Source organism: Sitophilus oryzae, unplaced genomic scaffold (assembly GCF_002938485.1).
Source record: "Sitophilus oryzae breed Bouriz unplaced genomic scaffold, Soryzae_2.0 scaffold_1385_pilon_pilon, whole genome shotgun sequence".
Taxonomy (NCBI): Eukaryota; Metazoa; Arthropoda; class Insecta; order Coleoptera; family Curculionidae; genus Sitophilus; species Sitophilus oryzae.
This window is the reverse complement of record NW_022146043.1, coordinates 1-22,701: the sequence shown is the minus strand read 5'-3', so window position 1 is coordinate 22,701 and position 22,701 is coordinate 1. Positions and strand designations below refer to the sequence as shown.

Here is a 22,701-nt window from a genome sequence, read left to right as displayed (position 1 = left end):
CAAAGTTGAATAACTGGGTTATTTTGCACTTATTTGAAAAATGGTAGAGAAAAAATCTGGGACTATTTCTATTTTTTGAGAGTATTTAGGTACAAATAGACATATTCAGACTCACTCTGTTTAATATACACAATTTCAGTTTAAATTTTGTGAACATTTTGATTAGACAGTATTGATATGTGATGATGTAAAATAAAAAATGTGTTTTATCTATGGTTCGTATTTCTGTTTTGCATTTACCCAATTATACATTATTTCTTTTGTGTTAGTTATCTATATTCCTAACGAATTCATTTTTCACTATAATTCTCCTTTCTTTGTCGTTATCAGAATTATTCAGAAAATCAGACGGTTCTTCTATTGATTTCCTCACAATGCAAGGTATTTTCCATTGTCCTCAATGGTTTCGTTACAGTTCTTTTATTACTTATTTTCATTTATACAGCTTCAAACACTACATATAATCTCGTTGATTTTTATCTCTTCAATTTCGTGACGAGATCATGAATACTAGAAATTATTTTTATGTTTTGGAGCTCATTATTCTTATTTTGTGTCGATTATATTGTAAATTTTCAATATTAAAGATAATGTCAGTCCATGAATATGTCTTATTCTTATTTTTTTACTAGCGCGAATATTTAAATTAACTATATCATTTACAGGGTTAGTCTTAAATTAAGTACAAATGTTTTTGGGGCGGTATATTCGACCTCAGAATAACTCGGTTATTCTGAGGTCGAAACTTCGGAAATAAATCCTGTATAGCTACTAGAAAATGAGCAACTAAATTAAACTAGTAATTAAAAAAAAAGATTGTAGGCCACCTTACACTAAAAATAAAGAAACACTTTTCTAAAAATCTCTCTAAATAGTAAAAAAATTATGAAAGAATGAAAAGAAGAAACTGAAAAAATTATTTCCAACTCTTTGGTACATCTTAAAATTTCATATATTCAGAGAAATTTCAATGCAGCAGGAGATCTTTACGCGAAAATTAGGCTTCTTAGTGGCATAAGGAACACCGTTTTTGGCGTAAGAAAATCATTTTCTCGGATATGCCATAACAATGGAAAGGTCGACATATTTTGGTTGGAGCAGGGTTCGCTACAAAAACACGCAATATCAACTGGAGCGGATAATAAGTTTGCGGTTGGTTGGTGGTCTAAGCACCAAGAAATTGTTTTTTTGCCGTCGGTTTTAAGTTATCGTATTATAATCATGATTATGTTTTAAGAAAATAATTTTCAGCCTCGCGCTATGTAAAATCGAAATTAAGAGGGTTTCCAAAGTTAATTAAACTATATTTTGCAAAAAAAAACTGTTGGTGTAATCAAAAGTTTTTTTTAGTAACAGTGACAAAATATCAAGAGACCCCCGAAATAAAAACAATAGAAAACAAATTCAGTGTGGTACCAGTTTTTTCTAGAAATTTGTTTGATAGCTTGTATTTTAACCTCTTGGCTAAGAAACAAAGTAAAATCGGATCAATTTTGATATAAAAAAATAAATGTTATGTTAAACATTTATCTTCTCTCCGTGTATATACTTAGTTTGCATAATTTTGAACCAAAATACACTTCTTATAGCAGCAAAGTACTTTGTTTCTGACAAAACTAGAAGTAATGCTTATCTTGTGCCAAAAAGGAACGTTTCCTGTGCCAAAATACAGCCGCATTATAGCGTAAAAAGCAGGTAACCAAGCAATATAATGCAATGAAACTGTTCAAGATACATGGAAAAGACGGTTTAAGTATCTTTCTGTATCTTAACAATTGCAGATTGTAAGTCAATTTATGAAGTCGCTCTTTTATTTGGAACAATATTCTTTCCATAAGTTTGGTAGGTAGATTTTTGAAAATATGCCATTCATGTCTATACGTATTCTTATTTTTATATTTAAACTAGCTGACCGGGCAAACGTTGTTTTGAAACATAAATATTTTTATAGAACAACAGTCATTTTTATTCACGGGGTTGAAAATTATTCAATTACTAATATTGCTATTAAAAAATATAATAGGGGTTGGTGGTAAAAATTTAGGGTTGTATGGGGTGGACCACCCTTATCACTACTTAGGGGTATAAAAAATATATAACAGCCTATTCTCATACATACTGAATAGACATATAAAATTTTATAACTAAAACTGTGACTAAAACTGTAATACGTGAATTTTATACAGGTTGTTAAATCGACAGTTACTTATAGGGGAACAGAATGGCAACATTGCCTATTGAGAACGCATGCACTTATAGGGTTTTCTGCCGACTCGTCCCGTCACGCGTCGCGTCGTGTATCAACGAGCGGGCCGAGGTTGCCATATTTCAACCATAAAGCTCTTGCCACGAGTAATAAACAAATTAACAACCTGTATATTAGACTATGTACCGTTATATACATACTTAATATAATACTAGTAAGCAGTCATGCCGTGATTACCTGTAGAACTTGAAATTAATTAGCCAAAAATACAAGTTTTTAAAGCGGATACTAATGTACTAATGTATCACCAATATTAACAGTAATAATTATCAAAGCACAAAACTTGTTGACGACTCATGACGGATTTATATATCAACCCATCCATAGTTAACTTAAAAAATATTAGAAACTTTTTTTAGAGAAACAAATGGATTGGTATGGACGCTATCTGTTTTTTTTTCTGTAATCGTCTGTCGAAATCTTACCTGAGAAAAAAAAACAGAGTATAGCTATCAATGAACCATGTTGTTTACTCTATACAGGCGGAGTATATCTTGTATCTAAACTCTTCGAATATAAATTCTTCGTAAAATACCCAATAGGTTTTCCATTTTCATATTCAAAGCTAATTTCCTATCGGTTCCTCTATCCTATCCTCTTCGCTTTAACCCCACTCGACGTATATACATACGTAATTAAAACTGTGACAAGCCCGATGCCAGCAATCGCGAAATTTGAAAATTATATTCGCCCACGAACCGACGTATCGCCTAATATAACTTGCATATTATATCGGGTGTCTAATTATCTCGGCAAGGTTTTAGAATATATTTTGGTTTAATTTATTCGTCAGGTTGTAAAGCTGCAGCTGGGAGTTTATGGTTGCATATTTTCCTTCATGTAACTCGAGTTATATAGGAAAAGGGAAAACAAATGTTGATTAAAAACATTTTTAGTTGATATTACTGTATCTCCGACTCCACAGATTCGTATAGAAATATTTGATTAACAGCCACACGTACTACTTTTAATTTGAAAACTTTTGAATTAATTTAACATTGTAAAATATTGAACTTGCAAGGTGTAGATACTATCCCGAGTACAGAGAAAAGGAGTACTCCAGTTATCCATTGTTATATATTAGTATAAAATATTGTTAGATATACGGGGTGTCCCAAAATTCCCTGGACACAAAACTACTACGTATTTTTGGAGTCAAAATTAGTTCGTTGTACACAATTTACCTCTAAAAAAGGTGCTTCGTTTGTCCGCTAGAAGGCATCAAACTTAGAATGTTTTCCTAAGTGCTTTAACATTTGGCGATCACAAAAATTAAGAAAAGGTATGGGTAGGGGCAAAACTACCTTTACAGAACACAGACACCCAAAATCGCATTCAAATCGGAACAACGGTTCTTAAAATGTGTTTATTTTTTTTAAAGTTTGATGCCCTCTAACGAACAAACGAAGCACTTTTGTATAGAGGTAAATTATGTCCAACGAACTTTTTTGATTCTAAAAATACGTAGTAGTTCTATGTCTACGGAATATTGGGACACCCTGTATAATATATTTGAAAGACGAGGGTATATCATAATTTGTTATTTGAATAAAGTAAAAAGCCACTAAAGAGTTTACACCAATGGATTCTAAACTGAGGAATTTTATAAAAGATAGTTTTCTAAAAGATAGTTTCATTGATGACACATTATACTCAGATATTCCAGTAACAAACTTGCCAGACATAGATATGCCTGGGAAGACATAGAGACGAGACATAGTACTATACATCCATATACCTGTACGTATGGAGATCATACTATATAAGCAAATACAAGTGAACTCTGAAAGCTTGTAATTTCTAGTTAGCAGCTGTATATCAATATCTGAATCAAATCAGCCTTTAATCTTGTACTCGACATGAATTCAAACTAAACATGAATATGCGCCATTGATTTGTGGAATTCTACAAGCAATACAACCAGCTTTAAACATCTAATTAAAATATATGTATATATATTTTTTTAATTTATGTATATTTAATTTAATGGTGGTGTAAAAATTAATATATTCAAAAAAAAAACATTGCTAGAATAGAAAAAAAAATTATGACAGAATGAATACAGTTAATCAGAAATAGATACTTGATATGAATCCTTATAAACCACTGAAAAACCTCAATTAATATTTCTTTTGAAAATAAGAAACCAAAATTTTTTCATTGACTAACCCTTTTTTTGTTAACATTTTCATAAACAATATGTTTCCTCCGCAGTAATTTATAAAACAAGGAGTAAAAAACCGCACTGCCAAAAATACGCCCGCCTAGTCGCCAGTCCATTAAGACAAACGACGCAAAGTAATAAAATTCTAATTAATAAAATTTTGAAAAGCTGTTCAAGTTCGTCTCTGAGTGAGTAAAGGGGTCGAGGGCAAACTCTTTTAGAGATGGGTCGTTAATTTTTTTTAACGATCATTTATTTTGTAACTGTTATTTTACGTTGACGTTTAACCAACTGTTATCTATATGAACTAGTAAAAGGTAATCTAATTATTAGTAGAGTATGCTATTTTTAAGCTGAGTTATATGCTATTGAAACCCATGTGCGTTTGCTGGTAAAATGGAAATACACCAGAGAAACAATAAATATATTTTCGGTGTCAAGACGCGTTAAAAGCGCTTGAAGCAACAAAATGCATTCTTTATTGTAGGAAACTACTCAGTTTACTAGGAGATATCAACGAAGTGTCGCTCATATGGATACCGGAACATGTCGGCCTGGAGACCGGCTCTGTGAATGGATAAGGGTCATGACGTTTCGGGATTGCAATGACAGTCCCAGAATGGAACATGCTAGGAAAATCTTGGCAAGGCCATCCAAACGCAGAACAGGAGAACTCTTAAAGGCCAGCAGGAATGAAGCGCGTACGCTCACTGCGGTATACATAGGCCACTGCAAGCTGATATCACATCTGCAGAGTATGGAACTGGTGGAAGATGCCGAATAGCGACTCTGGCTTGAGCTGCATCATCCTCGACTTATCAGACCTTTGGGTCTTATCACTCTCGGGCATAACAGCTTGTGTTAAAAAAGTTAGGTGTTAAAGGTGAATTTTAATCATTTGTTTTTTCATTTAAATAGTTTGTAGAACTGAGCCACAATACGCCATCGCGGCTACAGTGGAGGGTCCCACCTACAACTCACTCACTGTGTAAATACAGAAGAAAATAAAATGTCATTTTTTAAAAGACAGGCAAAATGAATTTATGAAAATAATGCATTGGTGTTGAAAATGAATTGTTCTTTTTCTAATGAAATTATACATAGAGTTTATAGTAACATAATAACAGTTCTAAGTCTCTCTGAAGAATGACAACTTTGCCCATCCCTATACCAGTTGACTAAATAAAACATGCCTTTAAGTAAAGAGAATAGAGAACGAATTGGGACGAATCTGACTAATAAACAAACACGTTTTCGGCACAGAATTAGAATCTTATTAGGCAAAGTTTAATTAAAAGCGAGAAGGCAATAAGACGACATAAAACAGAAACGTGAAAAGGGCAAGAAGACGATTTGCGATCGGACAATTCTCTACTGCAAAGGGCAGAAACAAAACGATCGTGTACAGGGGCGGTACATGGGGGCAATGGAAGAAATGTTTTCCCTAAAAAATCAACCCACAGTAGAAAATCGAATAGAAGTTAAGGTGTCATTTCCTAGCGAAGTCTGACATCCGCGGCCCACAGCACACTGGTTCATTTTTATGAACGTACGTGGCCAAAACTTGAATTTTATTATATCAATGAAAAGTAATGTATCACTTTGTAGGGAAACGAACTACTGTGTCGTTTACTATGAAATCATACGTTTAGACGGCTAGCTTCACTGCTGTGTTTTGTGTTGCATCAAGAGATTATTGGAATTTCCACCGGTGATGTCAGTTTCTTGAATGAGTGTTCTAGATTATATGTTTGACGTGGAATTGGCCGGTACTGGACTGTAATTGGCCACTACGACCTTTTCAGATCTATTGTGATCCTCTCCTGATAATCCTATTCTATTCAAAAACTCCAGCAAGAGACTGAACCCCCCATATAGCTCTACGTCAATGGCCTATGATTCTTAATACAAAGAAGCGCACATTTGTCAGAGTGTCAAATGTGTTCTGTCGTTTCTTCTTCAGATTGGCAAAATCTGCACATGGCTTCGTCTGTCAATCCTATCAGCCCCAAAATGATGCCCATTAAGCTTACAATGTCCTGCTAGTAGACCCACTACATCTTTGACTCTCTATCTTCACTTATGAGATCTGGTGAATGTTCTACTTTTTCGCCTGCCGCTGCCTTGCTATTTTTTTTTTAACATTTTTAGAGATTTGTTGGCCACCTACTGTTTGCAGGATTTGGATCACGTACTCTAAGTGAAAGCGGAAGCTATCGTTCGAATAGATTCTTTGTTTTAACATCTATTCTATGCTGCGTGATACATACATGTGTGATTGACGACAATAAAATGAATATGAAATAAAAATAGGTAATAATTTTCCGCTAAAAATAAATTTCTAAGGGCGATAAAGATATTAACAAACTTTCAAAAAGTGCTTTAAGGATCGAATATCATTACAAATATTTAGGTAACTTTCTAAAATTTTCCTCCTTTATATAAAATTATAGCGCACGCCCCTGTTTGTGTAGAAAGATCAGCAATAACAGCCAGAGTTAAGGAATCCAATATATTATACAGATGATTGTTTTGCTGTTTCCTAATTAGATTTCGTGGAAAAGATAAGTCGATAAGCAGCTTTTACATGAAATGGTTATTAGAAAAGTTAAATTACTTTTTAGCATTACTTATATTTGAACCAGTTCTAAAGACAAGCTCATTTAATATTGAAAATAATTCAAAAACAGTTACTTGAACTCTTCTTGAAGCTAATACCTACTGGCACAGCATATTACTAATCAGCATACCGATCAATCATCTTACTTATTCATCGTACTTATCTAGATGTTCAACAGCTTATACCATATGATAAAAAAACGGCATCTAAGACGGCTGGGAAATGAAAATCGATTATAATTTTAGCAAGGTCAAATTGATGATAATTTTGGAGAGATCTTGGCCCGCACTATTTTTTAATGGCGCCTATTGTCAGTTGGCCTTAAGAAGGTTGAAATTTATTTTTGTATTGAGTAAAACTATGATTTTTAAATGGTGTAGTTCTAAATTCAATAATTTTTTTTGGAAATAGATTTGTGCGTCTGGAAACGGTTCTCTCCATAAGGACTTTTTTTAAAGATAGAGTTTTTATATAAATAATTACAAAAAAATATAAAATATATAACGGTATTTATGTAAGTGAGGTTCCAGACTCCGGGTCTCTAGACTCCAATGAATCTACTTAGCAGATGCAACGCATATACTCAAAAATATGCGACGATGATCAGCTGGTACTGAATAAGCTAGAGCTATAAGTACCTAGTAGTGGTGTAATTTGATTTAAGCTTCATTCAGAACCTCGCAATTGGTGGAATAAATTAGTGGTTTCAATTACACTCTATACTTTTTAGTTTACGATCATTTATAATGTCTAAAAAACACAACTAAAATTAATAGAATATCCTACGACCAGCTTGCGGTAGTCAGTTGTATCCATAGAGAAAGCCAAATATTTAGCTTATAAAACAATAAACTTTTAATTTTTAACTACAATTTCTCTTGATGAATTTAGACGTTCTGAATGCTTACATTAAAATTAAAGGAACAAACTTCTACGCTAATTGGAACCACTAATTGCGAGGTTCTGAATGAAGCTTTACTCATAAAAAAGTCCTCTTAAACCAAACCTTGTGTTTAAGTTGAGATACTGAAAAAAAGCTACTCAAAACTGCATGCTTATATCGTTAAAAGTATAATAATTATCAAAAATCATAAAAAAATAAAAAAAGGTAAATGCATTTATTTTTGATATCTGAAGTATCCGGGCTATTTTCAATTCAATTTCTTGAAAATTTGTAGTATTATAAGTGTAGTAAATGCGCATTACAACAAAAAATAATAGAACAAAAGGTATTCTTTTCAGTTTGCTATAATTGCAAACTCGTCCGTCTTTCGCAAAAAGCACAATAATAAAACAAAATCAGAAAAAAAAATGGAAAAGATTTAGTTTTATTTGGAATGAAATTTCTCGTGAAATTCAAATTAAATGAAAATTATGCAGAAATTAAATTACATTAAAAGGAACGAGCAACTAATTGCTCTTTAAGACAAAGAAAAATAAAATCTGGAAGTAAGCAACATAATTATCCTTATTAAATCAAAATTATCTTTTAGAGAAAATGGAGCAGACGAAAAATGTTGAGCCGTACTTTTCTTAAGGGATTAGTATAATGCGGATTAATTTTTTAATAAAAAAAACGGAAGGAAAAATTGGAAGTTATTTTTTACATTAGAACCATACCTTTGTTTTTGGTCCCAGTCAACAGACCTATAAAATAGTGTATATCTACAACCGTTTAGTTATAACGTTTTTACATCACTATTTTTTTAGTATTTCAGTTATGTGATTCATAACACAACTAGTGGTGTTATGAATCTATAACAGAACTTTTTTTTTATAATAATGAAAAACAACGTTCTTCTTCAGGGATATTGCGGCTCGCAACATAGAATAAAACGTCCATAGACTTGATGCGCTGTGTTTCCGTGCAAGATTTTCAAAATATGCTAAAATTACTTTTTCATTGCATTGATTTTTCACCTTTTTGTCATCACACCATGTCAAAAACTGGTTGTATGTTTTTTCATATTTTGATCGCGACTTTTCCGGCAATAATGATTCCGTGGCACGTATTGCGGCAACTTCTACATCTTAAGGGAGACTTTCGGAATCGCTCATCGTAATTTTTAAAATTAATTTTCTGGGTAAACAGTGCTCGCGTTTACTCTCTCGACTTGATAAACAACGTTTGTAACTATAGTCTGAAGCAGGTAACAATTCCCCACAATTATAATTAAAAAAATGTGACAAATGTCATAGTTAAAGGTGGGCGACTAATAGACGAAAATTAAAATAGCATTTTGTTATTTTTCGGTTGTAGATAAAACGTTGTACATGACACGTGTGTTTAAACATGATTACAACACTCGTGTGATTAGATATTCACGCTCGGTGTTGTAATCATGTTCATAAACACACTTGTACTGTAAATAACTATTATGATCTATGTAATGTCATTTATAATCATATTGTTATTGTCTGTTGAGCGGTTAATCTTAGCAGAGATGGTTTTAAGTTCAAAAGTTGATCTCTACCATGATCAATTAAAGCAGCAATAGCCGATAGTTCACAACTTAAGACCATCTCTGCTAAAGTGAACATCAATAAACCATAAAAATATGACTTTTTAATGACGGTAGCATTAGAAAAACAATAAAAACTATTTTATAAGTGTGTTTATGAGGACCTAAAAACAAAGGCATGCTTTCAATGCTAAAATTACTGTAAATCATTACTGTCGTATTAAAAGTTAATAACTTCAATAAAAATAAAGCTATTGAGATGAATAAAAAACTATCGAGAAAAGACGCTCGTAGGTGATAAAATGATTTTTAAATTTCTTGTTTTGTTAATATATTCCACAGGGTGTTGCACTCTTCAACTTTCACCAAAATATCAACATTTTGTTTTTCCTCTTATAATTGACAGACAGGAAATTTCATTTTAATTTAGAAAGATGTACTAAAAATTCAAAGAATGTCTATTCTAATCTATATGCGGATTCTCATCTCTCCAAAAAAATCAAAAATTAAAAAAAATTAAAAAATAAAAAATAAAAAAATAAAAAAATAAAAATTAAAAAAATTAAAAAATTATAAAAATATATATAAAATAATTTGTAATTTTTTTTAACAGAACGTCAACGGTTTTTGTAGACGTATCTGTTTTAAAGAATTGGTCAAGTGCGAGTCGGACTGGCGCACGAAGGGTTCCGTACCATTCATTATAATATACAACATTAGACACTATATTATTATAATTTTTTTTCCGATTTAGCTGAAATTTTGAATGTGCGTATAAGTAATTTAAAAAAAAAATAAAGAAACACGTTACTAAAAATTGTATTAATAATAAATATGTAAAAATTATAAAAAAACGATTAAAAAAAGTCGCCTTGACTAGGATTCGAACTTGCCTTACTACGGCACCAACGTCATAGCAGCGTAAAGTCCTAACACTTTAACCACGCGGCAACTGAGGATTTGAAAGGTTCTATGTAAAATTCTTACTTAAAAGATAATGTTTAGTGGAAGTACTTTTTTATTTATAAACATTTATTTAATTCTGTTTTTAGTATTTGTTCTTATAGCGGCAACATAGATACATTATCTGTAAAAATTTCAACTGTCTAGCTATAACGGTTCATAAGATAGACCTCTGTGACAGACGGACGGACTAAAGGACAGCGAAGTCTTAGTAATAGGGTTCCCGTTTTTACCCTTTGGGTACGGAACCCTAATAAAAAGCTATTGAGATGGATAAAAAAAGACTTTCCTAGATGATAAAATGATTTTTAAATTCCTTGTTTCGTTAATATATTTCAAAGGGTGTTGCATTCTTCATCAAAATATCAACATTTTGTTTTTCCTCTTGTAATTGACAGACGGGAACTTTCATTTTTCATTTAGAAAGAGGTAAGTACTAAAAGTTCAAAGAATTTTAGTTACAAACTGATTAAAAAATAAGCAAATAAAAAAAATACCACTTGAACAAAATATTTTAAATTTTAAAATATATCAAAATTTAAAGGTACCCGCTTTTTGTGACAGTTTGTGTATATCTACAACTGTAAACTATATCTGAAACAATGTAATTTATTGATGAAAAAAACATTTGTTACAGTTGTCACATAAATAACGGTTCCTCCATCGCAATCCAATCGCAAACATCAAATATAACAGTCGCAAGAAAGCCTTACGACATTTTAACAGCCATCCCGTTACCCTTCCCGCTGTTGTTTCCCAATCGCATTATCCAAAATGGATTTGCATGTTCCGATCCAGGGTCCCTTTTTTATTGCCTATTGGAGCTCAAAATTTTAACTCTAAATTGACCTTTTTTACGCGGTTTTTATTGCCTCCGGGCTAGAATAAAAAAGATCCCTAATCAGTTCAGGGGAGAATTGAGTTATGTGCGCCAGCGAAGATGTGCCGAAAAGCCTATGTAAACTGGGCGTTATTATAATGAAAAAATACGTAATGTGGTATAGAGAGGGAGAGTATTATGTTATATGAATATGTAAACCAATTTTCAACACGAAGAATTATTATGGAAAAATGGTGAGCAAATTGTGATTTATTTTAATAGCTTTTTATATAAAATGAATCATATTTAACGCCTGTGATAAATGAAGAGTTAGTTTTTGAATGTAAAAGCATGATAAACACTATAAAAATAAGTCAAAGTGGATTGGAAATGAGTATCAGTGGTATTAACTCTGACACCGTCATGAAAATTTTCTCTCTGGAGAAATCGTACATTTCCAGATAAACGTAAAAATGTTTGTAATTTGAAGGAATTTAACACCACTGAGAAAGGCGTTTCTTGAAAAAAGGGTTGTCGTTGTGTCTTGAAAAAAGGTTGACTATCATGAACTGGAATCTTCCTCTTCTTCTTCTTCCTCAACCCGGATTCATCCACTCCTGGATATAGGTCTCTCCTATCCTTTTCCATGTCTCCCTGTTTTGTGCTGTATTTAACCACCGTTTACCTGCCACTTCCCTAATGTCGTCCACCCAACGTTTCTGTGGACGTCCCACACTTCTTTTAGTTTGTCTTGGCCTCCACACTGTTATTCTATGCGTCCATCTGTCTTTATCCAGTCTAGCACCATGTGGCCATGGTGCTAGACTGGATAAAGACAGATGGCTGGCGCCCATTGCCATTTCATTTTAGCCACTTTCTGAATTATATCCGTAAAATATTTTCCTGAAATACATCCTAACACATACTTTAGGTTGACACTTATACAAAATTCTTAAGTTTTTATTATAGGAGCTACAGAAGCCGACGCGACCCACTGTTGCCGGGCCCGTAGGAAATCTTTGAACTGTGTCAACCTCTATTTGCGGCAATTTTTTGATTGAGGCGCCCTTATAACATCATGCATAGAATAAAAATAGCTTTAATTTGACATATAAATGATCGAAAATTTTTATAAGCATATTGCCGTCCCCAAAATCAGTTATTATTATCAATTGAACATAGTTGCGGCAACGTTTTGATAGGCACCGTTAAAAGTGTATTCGCCTATTCATTAATATACGTAAAAATTAGGTTTTGATTAAAAATACGATGAGCGTAATAATCCTGAAGCCGGACTATAAGAAGCAATATAAACAACGTTCTTTTCAAACGTTTATTTTTAAGATTTTCTTCCACTAAAAAAGATTGTAACAGAAGCAATCCAAAAACAAACTCAAAGAAAAGAATTCTCTCGAATTTTTTTGCCATATATATATAACGAAATGATTACATGAGATTCGCCGCAAGTAGGTATATATGAAAAAACTTGGCGTAAACTTTTTTAACCGAATCATGGGCAATTTTCTTTTACGATACTCCGAAATTAAGGTACTGGAGACTGAAAAAAGTTTTCTTATTAGAGGGGTTTACGGTAGCCTTTTGCTCTATCCAAACAAGATATATTCAGTAGGATACAGAAATGAACAGTCTTAAAAGTTTTTTATACGTCATATTACATGAAGCTACTTTCTTTCTTGAAGATTTATTTGGGAAACTAACGAGTTTTATCAAGGTAAAAAAGTTTTTGGAATTCCTAAAAATGGAAAAAGAAATATTTAATTTTCTTATTTTCTATATAAGGCTACAAGCTAGAGATATAACCAACATGCTAAAGGTTCTTTTAATACGTATTCCTACGGATTTGTTGCAAACATACAGTTTATGAAACGCAGCAACAACTACTTCACGTTAAATTTCAGTCTAAATTTTACCGCAGCAATCTACAAGCTGAAATTAGTCACGCTCAAAGTTACATATTAATTTATTTAGAACGGTTAAACTTCATTTAATATGCAGTGAAAAGTTTCCTCATAATTCTTGTTTCAAATTGAGCGCACGACATGAAAGAACTTTAAGGAAGGTATTAACAAGTATTAATCTTGAAGAAAAATATGCAAGATATAATTAAAAAGAAAACACTTACTTAAATAGAGAACTAAAATATTCATTAATTAATTTTTGATTAAAATGTAATATGTAGAAGATATAAATATTCTAAATACACTCTCTAGGGATTAAATAAAGATCTCCTTTTTTAACTGAAACACTCTGTATATTATTGCATTTTTAGCTTCCTTTCAGATCACTTTGCATAATTCCAAGATATAATTATATATTTATATTTCGATAGTTTAAAAGATACTTATGAAATAAATAAATAAAAATATACATTTTTCAGCCTTTCATAAAAAACTATTAAAAATACAAGAACTGTCTTAAAATCAAAACTATATTGGATATTTACTTTAGATGGTTTATACTTACTTTCCTATAAATATCGTAATCTTAAATCCAAACAGGGTCTTCAAAATTCTACGCCAAACTTTATAAAATATAAAATCATTCTTCGTTTTTTTAAATGGAAGATCCTGTATATTATTTTTTTATTAGACAGAGATCTAAAAAAATGACATTTTTTTGTATTTAGAGCATTTCAAATTTTTTAATGGTTTCGCAGATACTCGCGGTGTTATTTTATATGGTTTTAATGTTAAAATACGAAACAAACATCTTTGAGTGGCTTTAATAAAAATTTACTGTGAAAAATACCATAAAATATGAAATATAAAACCGCAGATATCTGCCAAACCGTTAAAAATTTTGTGATACTCTAAATACAGAAGATGTAACCAAGTAAACAGTCATAAAACAACCATAAAATTAAACGCTGATAAAAGACACAATCTCCGATGATTAATTTAAATCAAACTTCACTAAAAGTTAGCATCAATCACGTCATAATATAAAACCATTTAATTATAATATGACAATGACAAATCTAAGGAAAAAACTTGAAAATTCGGTCCTTAGTTATTCTGTCTTCCTCCAACGAATTTATTTTCGAAGTTCTTAAAGCTCGACTGATTAAAACCTAAAAAGCTCTCTGGAACGTATTAATTAGAAGTTGAATGTTGTTCTCCATGAAGTTCGGCGTTTAAAGCCTTTGCTATTTAAGTCCATTACAGATGAGCGAAAAATTAATCTTGTTAGTAAATTAAAGTGGTCCATTGTTTTCCGGTTTTAATTAATAATTTGTTTACTATATTTAAATGATACCCCTATTTTTGAACTGAACAAAGTACTACAATGTTTTTAATAATGTCTTTCAAAAAGTTTAAATATGTAAATAACCAAAGAAATCAATTAGAAATACAAACATTTTCGTTAATAATTAAATAATAAGTAGGGTCATTTATGAAAAAAATGTGTTATGGTAACTAATTTATGTTTTAATTCAGTGAAATCTATATCTCGCACTGTTTTCCTCATTTCGATATTTCGGCCAAAACGGAAATTATATAAACAATAAATTCAAGTGCGTTCTGTGGAAGACGCTCAATACAGGTATATATTGAACTAATCCGTTATTTTTTAATATACCAGGTGTTTCTCAAAAGTGGCTTGCCCTTATATTTTTTTTTATTTTTTCAGATAAAAAATCTAATTTGGTATATTAGTATATGACATGAATTAGGATTGATTGACGTATTCAGTTGTTTTCGGTCACCTGCTTCACCGGAAATTACTACATTTGATTCTTAAACCAAAAAAAAACACAAAATCTCTTTTTTTATCTGAAAAATAGAAAAGTTATAGAGGTGAGCCACTTTTCAGAAACACCAGGTATAAGCTCACTTATATTAACATTTATTTTTAACCTTTCTTCTGGAATCATTCTGGAATCGCACTGGTTTTTACTAAAGATATAAACAGCCTTAAAAACATGAATTGTTCAAATATTTAAACTTTTATAGTCTTCTAAAGAATATATAATTTAATTTCGGCCGTGTTTAATTCATAACAAATTATTTTTATTAAAAACAAACAATTTGTTGTGTAGCCATTTCGAGTGAGACACTTGATTCCAAATATATTAGATATAATACAAAAAAAAATTATTCTGATATTGTAACAATATACCTTACTTTCTAAACATTTTTACAATCAAAAATAGTTTGATTTTACAGAAATTAAATGACTATTTGAAGCAAACTGTAACAAAAAATATCTATTTCGATTCAAAATTTCGTAAAAGCTATCCAAATATAAAGAGCGAATCATGTGTCATGGAATTATGCATTTAATAGATTTAAATCATAATTGACTACTACAAGTACTATCTATTTTTAAAATAAAACGTTAATTGTAATGTGATTAATGTTAATGATATAGTTAATGTCACATAGAGACAAAAATAATTAATATCAATCTTGTATGAAGAAAGTATCTTATTACATAATAGTTTCCTTTCATACTATAGAATAGAGATCTTAAAATTAATCTAAAAATAACGATACATTTCCACACGAAAATTAAGTTTACACGAAAGAAAATTGATTTTCCCACCTACGTTAAAAATCGCTTAATATAATTTTGTACCACGAAAAATAAAATGAATACAAAATATAACGTCGATATTGACGTATTTTTAATATATTCCTTACAAAAATAAATTCTGGCTTAAAAACATAATTTATGATAGCGGTATTTTTATCCAGAATATTTACAAAAAAAAGTAAAAACACCATTAGCTGCGCTAAATACCTCGTGGTTTATACTAGGTACGTCTTCTTATTTTGTTTACTGTTTTATAAAATACCTGCAGCTATACCAAAATGAAAAAATATGGCTTATATAGAGCCCCATCTTTTCAAATTAAATCCATCTCGAGAATCTTACTTATTTTTGTTTGTTTTTCGTAAACAAGAACTGTATAAAGCTGCAGTTGCTGTATATTTTTTAGAAAAAAGAACTATTGTAATGTGTTTTGATGTATAAATAGAGTGAACTCAGTTAAATTGAATTACATCTTATATTTCCTGTTGTATACAGCGTGGTCCGAACTGTATTTCGAAAACTTCAGAAGCATATTCTGCAGATAAAAATAAGTAAAAAAGTTCGTATAAATGTATCCTAAAATGCTTAGTTTCGGAGATACAGGGTGTAGAAATTTCATCTTTATTTCGATTTTTTCCATATAATTTCTGAAATAACGTCAATATTTGGATGAAAATTGGTGTTTGGGTGTTTTTTGACATGAGAAATTTGATTTTGATGTCAATTTGACTCTTATATGTAGAATGCGCCACTTAACATATGTTTTTACTGCTTTGAAGAGTAATAACTTTTCGTTCGTACCTGTATAAAACTACTGAATAAAAAATATACATTTATGACATATTTTACGTTAAAAAGGTCTGCTGGTAAAAATCGCTACGAGTAATGGTTCTCGATATATTTGGAATCAAAATTCTCAATACCTGTCATCATTGACATAAATTAAACATGTTGACTAAATAGTTATTAGACTGAAATCATAAATTTAAAATGTTTTTGTGCGAAAAGTTCAACAGAAACGGTTTTATCAACTTCTACACCCTGTATCTCGGAAATTAAGCATTTTAGGACATACATTTATACGAACTTTTATTTCTTATTTTTATGTGCAGAATATTCTGCCGAAGTTTCCGGAATACAGTTCGGACCACCCTGTATATTTACTAGCTGACCTACTAACCTGCCTAACTTCGTACTGATTCATGGCGACTGCCTACCTAACTTCGTACTGATTAATGGCGTCCGCACACGGATCGTCTCGAACTCGAAGCGGAAGCGTCTCGAACTTGGAGCGAATCTCCCTCCAATCTACTCCCTACATAAAGTAGGTCCACGAATGGGTCGTTTGGCGGTCGACGCGGAGTCGAAGTGATTGATATAATATTACTTACCTACGAAGTAGTGTGGAGGAAGAGATAAACAAAATTGCTTTCATCCGTTTAATATCAACACTTTGCCGTTATGACTACACGGAAACATTCACTCTAATACCGATGTTGTATAAATCTAACATGTATTCAAATTAAATCCACCTCGGCAGGTGTACATAAATATTTTCCTCGTTTCGTAAACAAGCAAGGAAAGTGAGTTTACGAGTCGACCGTTGGGTTACAAAGAAAAATTTGAATATTTTTGAGGTAAAAACAAGCCAATTTGTTAATATGCGCGGCTAATTTTCTCTTGTCTTTATATTAAATTACAACTAGTTCCTAGTTCATTTACGTTCGGATTAAAATGTATAATATTTTTTTAAAAGTTCGTCAGTATGAAAAATTTCCGAATCGATTACAAATCTTTTTAATATCGACATTTAGAAATACTGAAAGTTGATAGTTGGCCGCACCATTGTTATTGCAAATATACACTGTATTACTCCAGTAAATGAACGTTGAAACCACGGCTTAATTTGTCTACCAGGACTTTTCAAGCGGATTGTGTGTACATTTTGGGGAATAGTTTGAGGCGAAAAAATTGTAACACTGTGCTTTATTTTTCTTGGAATAAAAAATGAAGCTTATGTAATTACCTACAAAAAAGGTTCTTATCATTTTCTACGTAGAACTAGCAGTTTTCGAGATATTACGCCTCGAAGATCCCTGAATTTTCTCTCCAAGTTTTAACGCTAGATTTCATAAGCGTATCATTGATTGAAAAGGTGCTCGGTGGCGTAGAGGTACAGGCTCTCGTCTACCAATCTGAAGGTAGTGGGTTCGAATCCCATACCCGGCATTTCATCAGCCGACTGTTTTTATTAAAATAAAAATAGTTTGGGTACCTAGGTCGACTCAGCCTTAAATGGGTACTTGGGATTCACAATCCTGAGGTAATTATAGGCGGTTGAAGCGTAGTGCTAGCCACATTACCTTCCTTATATGCCGAACGGCTCTAGTATAGTAATACGGGAGCTATTATTATTATCATTGATTGATAGGACAAATTGTTGAATAACTGGGCTAAAATTTAATATTTTTTGATAATTCGAAGTATTTTAAAAGGTAGAATCAAGAGCTGTCACATTTTGGAACTTGTTTGAATTTTATCATATTTTATAATAATAAAAAACCGGGCAAACATTCTTTAGCCCAAAACTTTTCAGATTTTTACAAACTTATTCATATTTTCACTAATAAAAGCTTATTTGTCAAGATTTTTATGGTGCGGGTGCCAGATATCACAGGCATTGTCATAAATCATGTTCCACAGCCCCTAGACCATCAAGTGGCATAGGACGTCCCTTGGATGTTGATATTTTAGACCAAATGGTGAAGATAGTCCATTACATCCGGGAAAATTGACAAGAACAATATACTCTGAAAGAGTTGCAAGATATTGCAGGTAATTTTGAACTTTTATCATTGATTTCCAACTCCTCATTGATGTTTGTTACTTATAAAGTTATTATGCAATTTTCTGTCGCTTACGACACTTTCCGGAAACTCAAAAACACGGAAAATACCACTCACGAATAGTTGATTTGTATTAAAATGTGATTAAACAAATATTTCAAACTTTCTGAGTTGCTTAAAGAGACTTAAAATATGAATAAGTTTGTAAAAATCTGATTTTTTTTGGTTTCTGCGGTCGAAATATACAACTCCTAAAAACATATGCACTTATTTAAGATTCACCTTGTATAATTTTGCCTGAGCAAAAAATCACAATAAAATTTTTATATTTTTTTTTATAAAGAACGAAATTTACTTAAAAAAAACACCATTCATAAAATCGGAATGGGTTTTTTCATGCGTCACTCAACAAACAAAACAAACAAAACCCTACATCGTAAAAGGCACCATTTACAACCTAAGTTAAGTACCCCGTTCTGCCTCATTCCACCTCTCAAATAAGGAGTAGGCACGCAAAACTGCTTATGTTTTGTATAATGCCAATGCTTTGCCATTATGCCTACACGAAAACACTCGCTATACTGCTTTTGGCATACAAAGCTCCATGTATTTAAATTAAATCCATCTCGACGCGTGTATTCATCTCGTTTTTTTCTCTCGTTTCAAAAAGGAAAATGGAAGTACGGTTTGTGAAAAGACTGTTTGGTTACAAAGAAAAGGCATGTTAATGTTTCTGGCGTATGAATAGGGAAACTTCATAACTTACATTGCTAATTTTAATTTATGCTCTGCTAAATTAAATTAAAACGAGTATACTTCCTTTTTTACTATGTGTTGCTAAAAAGCATTTAGTTTATAAATAGATCTGTATAAATTTTAATAGAATGGTTCCTTTTTTGACGAAATAACTCTAATATTGATATCTCCGCATAATTATATATAAACATATGTAAACAAAATGTGACATCGATCTATGGATTTTGCTGGTATTTTAATTGTAGTTGGTGTAATTAATTTACGTGTGTAATTAGTACATGTTTAATTAATTCAACTCTCAAAAAAGCTCAAAAAAATACTCATCATATTTCAATAAAAAATTAAAAGTAAACTGTATCATTACTAAGGTAAGTTCAAGCCCTATAACATCTTCCCTCTTAGTCTCTAATTTTGCTTGAGTTAAGTAGGTATAATAAAATATGCATAAAATCACGAGAACAGTAGCTATACTGTCTATTATATTTTAAAGTTCGTATATTCAAATTAAATCCATCTTCATGCGGGTATAAAACTTTTTTCTCAAAAACAACTGCAGGAAACTGAGTATGTTATGGACCGTTCGTTTACAAAGAAAAACTAGAATATTTTCGACACGCAAATGGGAAAAACTTGTTAACCTTCATCTCGAAATGAAGTACATTTATAACGCAGTTAAAACAAAAAATCTATTTTGTTTAAAAACTTCCGGTTTCAGAATCTGTTAAAATATATATTTTTTTCAAACGTCACAAAAGTATTAATTTTTGCAACGTGATTGACAATATAAAGGGCGAGTCTTATATAAGTGCAGATATTTTCAGGGCTGGTAGATCTCGATAAAAGAAACATATTTCCTCTTTACCGTTTTTCAAATAATACCAAAATAACGGAGTTATATTACTTTACAAATTTCCAAATTCTTTTTTTAAATTTTGAGAACCACTGGATCTTTTCTGGATTTTCATTCTTGTAAATTTTATCTACTACCTATGTTGTCATATTATCAAGAAGTTATGTTTTTAACTAAAAACTATAGTTTAAATAAAAAAAAATTATCAAAAATTGTAAATATCAAATACAATTAACAAGAAAACTTACAGGTAAGTATTTCATCATATTTTATTATTTTATTGAAGAAAAACCTCCCCGTACTCTCCGTACTCTATTTTTATTCTTTTTGGTACCAATTTTTCTACAAAAAGACCCAATTTTATCTGTCCCAGCGAGCAAACGCTCTCAAAATTCAATCACTTTTACTATGTCGAGAGTAATCCAATCATATCGATATGCATTTTCGACGTTAGTTAATTCAAAGAGCTGCAAATTCTTACATCTTCTCCGCGCCGTCATTCCGTTCGCACGAGAGTAAAATCCATTTCACATTTTCAGACGATTTAAATTTAAATCCAATGTAAGTCTGCAATTTTAACTTAGAATGCAACTAAAATGTTTCAATAAACTGTGATTTTATTATACGCGCCATTACTTATGTAGAGATATCGATAAAAGTACCGATATTACACTTTTTGTCAGTCCTAATACGTTGAGCAACTGTCTCCTTACCATACTGCTGTTATACAGGGTGGATCCAATTGTATTCCGGAAACTTAGGCAACATATTCTGCTGATAAAAATAAGTAAAACATTTCGTATAAATGTTGATCCTAAAATGCTTAGTTTCGGAGATACAGAGTGTAGGAGTTTCATTTTTATTTAAATTTTTTCCAAATAATTTCTGAAGTAACTTCAATATTTAGATGAAAATTGGTGACTGGAAGTTTTTTGACATGAGGAATTTGATTTTGATGTCAATATGTCTCCTACTTGTAGAGGGCGTCACCTACATAGTTTTTAACCGGTTTGAAGAGTAATAACTTTCTGTCCGTACCTGTATAAAACAACTGAGTAAAAAATATACATTTACGACGTTTCCTACGTAAAAAAAGTCTCTTGGTAAAAATCGCTGCGAGAAAGGGTTCTCGAGATATTTGGAATCGAAATTATCAATACCTGTCGTCATTGACATAAATTAAAAATGTTGACTAAATAGTTATTAGACTGAAATCATAAATTTGAAATGTTTTTGTGTCAAAAGCTCAACCGAAACTGCTTTATCACCATTTTTTCGAAGAAAAATTTATGATTAATTTAAAAAAATAAAAGTTCCCAAATTTACCATTTCAGTCAAATAACTATCTACTCAACCGGTTTATTTTTATTCAATAAAGATATGTATTGACTATTTCCATTCTAATTATCTTGAGAATGGTTGCTTGTAGCAATTTTTACCAAGAGACATTTTTTACGTTAAAAATCACGAAAATGTATATTTTTTACCCAGTAGTTTTATACACGTACGAACGAAAAGTTATTATACTTCAAAACTGTTAAAACACATGTAGGTAGCGCCCCCTACATATATGAGTCATATTGACATCAAAATCAAATTTCTCATGTCAAAAAACTCGCAAAAACCAATTTTCATCTAAATATTGACGTTACTTCAAAAAGTATTTGGAAAATAATCGAAATAAAAATGAAACTTCTACACCTACACCCTGTATCTCCGAAGCTAAGCATTTTAGGACATACATATATTTATACGAACTTTTTTACTGATTTTAATCTGCAGAATATGCTGCCGAACTTTCCGGAATACAGTTCGGACAACCCTGTATATTTTTTTTTCTAAAACTATCCTAATACATAAAATACCATACGATCGAAAAAAAGGCATCAAAGACGGCTGCGAAATGACAACCGATGACAATTTTGGCGAGGTCAAGCCCTAGACGTTATTTACTGGAAGTACTCTTATTTATTTATTATTTTCATATTGATTGAAAATGATTTTTAAATGGTGCAGTTTAAAATTCCAGAAAAAATAATTTTTTGGAAATAGATTTCTGCGTCTGGAATTTATTTATTATTTATTTATATTTAGCATCTAGTAGATATTAAATATATTTTAATATTCTGTTATATCTTCCTCTTTGTATAATTTAGTTTCCCGCTAGCTTGAAAGAAATTTTGCAAAGTGACAAAATAGAAACTCCTATAAAATAGAGACGGTTCTGAAATTTAATTACTTGTTTATATCTAAATTAATAGGTACACATAATGAATGTACGAGGATTCTGATTAAACGTAATATTTGCTCATTGCGTTTAAAATTGGCTGACAGATGTCTAATTAATTTTAGGTCTACTAGCTGTCCAATCAAATAACGATTTGTTTTGCTTATTTG

General features: G+C 31.2%; 1 protein-coding gene across 1 annotated transcript in view; it reads right to left on the bottom strand.

Moving 5' to 3' along the window:
• Positions 1-12,155, bottom strand: part of LOC115875376 (neural-cadherin-like) — a 125,686-nt gene extending 113,531 nt beyond the window's left edge. Inside the window, exon 1 of the mRNA XM_030890801.1 lies at positions 11,981-12,155. Coding sequence (XP_030746661.1) covers positions 11,981-12,155 — 175 coding nt within the window. The remainder of the gene's footprint in view (positions 1-11,980) is intronic.
• Between the last annotated feature and the right edge of the window lie 10,546 nt (positions 12,156-22,701).